The following is a 6,038-nucleotide window of genomic DNA, read 5'->3' as shown; positions in this document are numbered from 1 at the left end:
GGCTAATTTTTTGTGTTTTTAAGTAGAGACAGTAGAGACGGGGTTTTGCCATGTTGACCAGGCTGGTCTTGAACTCCTGACCTCAAGTGATCCTCCCACCTCAGCCTCTCAAAGTGCTGGGATTACAGCTGGGAGCCACCGCATCCAGTCCACACCTGTATTTGTAGGGCCAATTCAGGGGCTCAGTCAAGGGATTCTCCTGATAAAAAAGAACTACTATTTTCTAAACGACCTTTCTCCTAAATACCCTAAAATAACCACAGAATCTGACCTGAATTCTCGCTGCACTATGGACACCAACAGTCTAAGAAAGGCCAAGCTTTAGATCAGCACCTGGAACCTCAGTCCTTCATCTCATGGCCAAGTGTGAGACTCACACCAAACCACTATTAGCGTTCTCAACCAACGAGGTTCTTAGCCACTTTCTAACTCATTGCATTATTGAGCTTTTGCAATGGCACACACAGTATCACATTTCCTGTTCCAAGATGTGGCAACCAAGGGTCAGAACAGAAGGAGACGTTCCCAAAGTCTCATGACAGACCCGTGATGGTGCCACTCAAGCTTAGTACTTACACCTCAAATCCTATTAACTTCCGTGGAAGTCCGTGTGAGTGGAGCTGTTGTCTACCCATTTTTCTCCCTCCTCCGTCACTTTACAGGCTAGAGACTGCACTAATTTCCAGCCAGTGACGATGACCAATGAGATCCTTTTCACAGCTCAGACTCACACTGCAGAGGTCGACCCAGTTACTGAACAATGATCCTCCCCTGTTCCCGTGAGAACCTGAAATCACCTTCCCTGCCCTGGACTTGCCCCAAGTCTCACTTACTTTTCATGTCATCCCTTGCTTTCTCTGAGAGGGTTGGCAGGTTCATATTTTCAAAGATGCTAATGGACGTAGCCCAGGCGAGCGACGCTCCGTAATACTCATGCAAGAGGAGTGCCAGGCATTCCACGTTGGCGTTCTCGATTTCGAACTGTGGAATAGAGCATGTGGTCGATTCTGAAGATTTCTTCTTTAGTAATTCCTTAAATATCTGAAATTCTTCCTTGTCTAGCTCGTGGAGACACCATTGCAGCCCGTAGCTGGAAAAGGTGAGCGATTTGTCTCCTTCCATCTTGAGACAAGGCTGAGAACTCAGGTTTTGGGGGGAAAGTGGATTCTCTGGTAACATGGAGCAAGTAGGACCTGTGGAAAGAGTGACAAGATTCAAGAGGATCTTGCAGCAAATCCTAGAGTTGATACAACTAATGTCGGTCACCTCACTAGATGAACAGCCTTCTCTCTTTTCAATTCTTCATGGATGAAGCATTTGTTGCCACAATATCTGTTTATCCCGTTACTAGAACATCAGTGCTGGGATATTTTGTTTTCTGTACCCTTAGTTCCCAAACAGCATCTTAGAATAAAATTGGACATGCATGCCACAGATGCTCTTGGCTAGTATGTCGTACTCAGAAACACTGGCTGTGGCCGGGCGCAGTGGCTCATGCCTGAAATGCCAGCACTTTGGGAGGCCAAGGCAGGTGAATCGCTTGAGGTCAGGAGTTCGAGACCAGCCTGGCCAACATGGTGAAACTCCATCTCTATTAAAAATATATTTTAAAAAATTAGCCAGGAGTGGTGGCACATGCCTGTAACCCCAGCTACTCAGGAGGCTGAGGCAGGAGAATCGCTTGAATCTGGAAGGCGAAAGTTGCAGTCAGCCGAGACTGCGCCATGGCACTCCAGCCTGGACAAGATTGAAACTCCATCTCAAAAAACAAACAAAAAACCACTGGCAAATAGATTCCTACCAGTTACTAGTAGCCAGTTACAGGATTCTTCCATCAGCTGATTTCTGTTACGCCTGTTGACATCGAGTTCCATAAACACAGTAAACAGTCTTGGTGTAAAAATAAACTGATAAATACTTGAAAGTCGTATCTGATTAGGGATTTACATCTAGATAATATACATGCAATAATAGGGAGACAAAGAATCCAATTTCATATGGGCAAAGGGTCTGAATATCCATTTCTCCAAAGAAGCTATGCAAATGGCTAACGCGCACATGGTAAGATTAACGTTGTAAGTCATCATCAGGACCAGTTCTACCCCTATTTGCTAACTCATTTTACAGATGAGCATCCAGGACCTCTGCTATGAATTGCTTCTCTAAGTTGTCAAGAAGCCTGGTCTATGATGACATCAAAATGTAGCAGTTTTAAGACCCCAGGAATAATTCCTAAATCTCTCAAATTTCTTTGTCATTATAACAGCTCTACAAATAGTGACAACCAGTACTGGTTGGCCAGTTAGAGCAAATCTTGTTTGCCCCCACCATTACTTTGTGGTAGACAAGAAAGCAATAGAAGGAATACCGCGTAATAAAACATTTTAAAGACTCACATAGACAGCAGCTTGTTATTTTCTGAGGGGCGGTATTGGTGTGAGGTCACCCTTGCTTGACATCTGTGCATTTATAGTTTTTGAGCTAGACTTGCAGATATGCAGTAAGGTCCTGTCAAGTCACCTCCCTGGACCTGGAAGCATCCCACCAAGGGAAAAAATCAGCCTGCAGGGGGACAGGTTCTCTTAACATTGATTTTTTGCTCCGCTCGCTTAGACAGGGCACCTGCTTTATACTCCCTCACCTGCAGGGACAAACTCGTCCCCGGTAGTTAGCCTCTGTCTTTCCTTCTGCCTAGCGTTCTTTCCATGGGAGAGTTTTAAGATGGGCTTGCTGAGATTACTTCAATTAATTATGAGTCAGAAGATAAATTATAAAACACACAGAAGAAAATATTTAAAGGAGGGTAGAGATGGGAGACAAGAGCCTAGAGATGTCATGGGAGCTCAAATCTATTCAATGAGTTTTTTTTTTCCCCCCAGACTGAGTCTTGCTGTTGCCCAGGCAGGAGTACAGTGGTGCAGACAGAGCTCACTGCAGCCTTCAACTCCTGGGCTGAAGCAGTCTTCCTGCCTCAGCGTTTCCAGTAGCTGGGACCACAGACTTGCTGTCAGTCCACCAGTTTTTTGTTTGTTTGTTTTTTTAAGTAGAGACAACGTCTCACTACATTGCCCAGACTGGTTTCAAACTCCTGGGTTCAAGCAGTCCTCTTGTCCTGGCCTCCCAAAGTGTTGGGATTGCAGGCTTGAACTACTGCACCCAGCCAAATTTGAATTTTTTTTTTTTAGACGGGGTCTTGCTCTGTCACTGGGCTGGAGTGCACTTGTGCAATCTCGGCTCACTGCAACCTCTGCCTCCCAGGTTCAGGCGATTCTCCTGCCTCAGCCTCCTGAGTAGCTGGGATTACAGGTGTGCACCACCACACCCAGCTAATTTGTGTTTTTAGTAGAGACAGGGTTTCACCATGTTGGCCAGGATGGTCTATATCTCTTGACCTCGTGATCCACTAGCTTCCCAAAGTGCTAGGATTACAGGTGTGAGCCACCGCACCCCACCAGGTTTGACTATTTCTAACCCTGTTCTGATTTAATAATTTAATTTGCTTTACAAGATGAGGCGATACCTGTGGGTACACGTTTTCCCGAGGCGCAGGAAACAGGTTATCACAAATACCCTCTTTACGGGAAAGGCCTCTGAAAAGAGTAGAGAGGTGATAGTCCCTGGACAACTGTCACTGAAAAGAGTGGAGACGTGGTATTCCCCGGACAACTGTTACTGAAATGAGTGGAGAGGTGACAGTCCCTGGACAAGTGTCACTGAAGAGTGGAGAGGTGGCAGTCCCTGGACAACTGTCACTGAAAAGAGTGGAGACGTGGTATTCCCCGGACAACTGTCACTGAAGAGTGGAGACGTGGTATTCCCTGGACAACTGTTACTGAAATGAGTGGAGAGGTGACAGTCCCTAGACAAGTGTCACTGAAAAGAGTGGAGAGGTGGCAGTCCCTGGACAACTGTCACTGAAAAGAGTGGAGAGGTGGCAGTCCCTGGACAACTGTCACTGAAAAGAGTGGAGAGGTGGCAGTCCCTGGAGAACTGTCACTGAAAAGAGTGGAGAGGTGACATTCCCTGGATAACTATTACTGAAAAGAGTGGAGGTGGCAGTCCCTGGACAACTGTCATTGAAAAGAGTGGAGAGGTGACAGTCCCTGGACAACTGTCATGGGTGGATCAACTTCCTGGAGAAGCGAATATGGCTTTTTCCTGCATTCTTTCTTTTTCTTTCTACCGCGGGGAGCGTTCTGCCACAACGGATTGCTAATAACATTGCAGCAAACAGCAGCTAAGGCAGAGAATTAGATCCACGTGTCATGGTACCAAGGCTGAGGGTTGGTTTCCTCATAGGTAACTCAACTCTAAGAGGCTGTTGACTCCTCCTTGTAGTGATCCTCAGAGCAGAGCAACAGCTCCAAGTTCAAGTCCTTCTGCAACCTTCATCATATATCCACATGGAAAGTACCTGAACATCTAAGGCTGGGCTCTCCTCTGGAAGCTGGAAATCAGAGTACCTGCCTCTTCAAGGATTACTGTGGGGTTTCAGTGAAGCAACAAGTGAGGCAGAAGGGCTGGCACAGAACATGCATGGGAATCCTGACCACCACCTACTCTAAAGCTACCCGACAGACCGAGATGTCCTGAGCAGAACAGTATGTTACAGCACACAAGCACTTAGGCTTAAGACGCTACTGCCGAGGAAGGCAGATCACCTGAGGTCAGGAGATCGAGACCAGCCTGGCTAACATGGTAAAACCCCATTTCTACTCAAAATACAAAAAATTAGCCAGGCATGGTGGCATGCACCTGTAACCCCAGCTACTCGGGAGACTAAGGCAGGAGAATCACTTGAACCCGGGAGGCAGAGGTTGCAGTGAGCCGACATTGTGGCATTGCACTCCAGCTTAGGCAACAAGAGCGAAACTCTGTCCACCTCCCCCCGCCCCACCCCCCCCCAAAAAAAAGATTTAGTAGGATCTCAATCATGTGGATTCTAAACTAATCAAATTCATAGCAGCAGAGGGTAAAATGGTGGTTGCCAGAGACTGGGGGAAAAAATGGGGAAAAAGGAAATGTTGATGAAAAGATACAAACAAGTTTCAGTTAGATCAGAGAAATGAGTTTTAGGGATCCCCTGCACAGCATGGCAACTAGAGTTAATGATGATGTATTTAACCTGCCATGGAATTCAAGAAACAATGTATTAATATACACTCCAAAATTGCTAAAAGATTTTAAACATCCTCACCACAAAAAGTAACTAAGGTGATGGACATGTTAGCTTTTTTTCTGCAGTATATACATATATCAGAACATCACATTGTTCCCCGCAAATATATACAATTATTGTCAATTAAAAATAAAAGTGGATTTAGGATTGCTTCGATTTGGCAATCTGCGGGTGAGGCTAAAGTGTGTGTATATATATATGCACACATATGTTTTGAGACGGTCTCGCATTGTTTTCCAGGCTGGACTACAGTGGCACAATCTCAACTCACTGCAACCTCCACCTCCTGGGTTGAAGCACTTCTCCTGCCTCAGTCTCCCAAGTAGCTGGGATTACAGGCACCTGCCACTACGCCAGGCTAATTTTTTGTATTTCTAGTAGAGATGGGATTTCACTAGGTTGGCCAGGCTGGTCCCAAACTCCTGACTTTGTGACTTGCCCACCTCGGCTTCCCAAAGCGCTGGGATTACAGGTATGAGCCACCACACCTGGCCTCATATATACTTTTAGAGACAGGGTCTCACTCTGTCCCCCAGGCTGGAGTGCAGTGACTGTCATAGCTCGCCATAGCCTTGAACTCCTGGGCTCAAGTGATCTTCCTGCCTCAGACTCCCAAGTAGCTGGGACAACAGGTGCATACCACCACACTTGGTTTCTTATATTTTTCTAATTTTAGAATGTCTGAAATTCAGGACTGAGATAAGATAAATCTAATCCAATCTTTGTAATTCCTACTTCATTTCATTAAAAGAGGCAAGGTTTTCGGCCGGGCGCAGTGGCTCAAGCCTGTAATCCCAGCACTTTGGGAGGCTGAGACGGGTGGATCACGAGGTCAGGAGATCGAGACCATCCTGGCTAA

At 46.2% G+C, this 6,038-nt stretch overlaps 1 protein-coding gene across 1 annotated transcript in view; it reads right to left on the bottom strand.

Annotated features, from left to right (window-relative positions):
- Positions 1–4,392, bottom strand: part of NLRP5 (NLR family, pyrin domain containing 5) — an 87,997-nt gene extending 83,605 nt beyond the window's left edge. The window contains 3 exon segments of the mRNA XM_011997035.1: positions 334–347; positions 788–1,224; positions 4,327–4,392. Coding sequence (XP_011852425.1) covers positions 334–347; positions 788–1,224; positions 4,327–4,392 — 517 coding nt within the window.
- Between the last annotated feature and the right edge of the window lie 1,646 nt (positions 4,393–6,038).

Source organism: Mandrillus leucophaeus, unplaced genomic scaffold, assembly GCF_000951045.1.
Source record: "Mandrillus leucophaeus isolate KB7577 unplaced genomic scaffold, Mleu.le_1.0 Scaffold53, whole genome shotgun sequence".
In the NCBI taxonomy this organism is placed as follows: domain Eukaryota; kingdom Metazoa; phylum Chordata; class Mammalia; order Primates; family Cercopithecidae; genus Mandrillus; species Mandrillus leucophaeus.
This window is presented reverse-complemented; position numbering and strand designations above follow the sequence as displayed.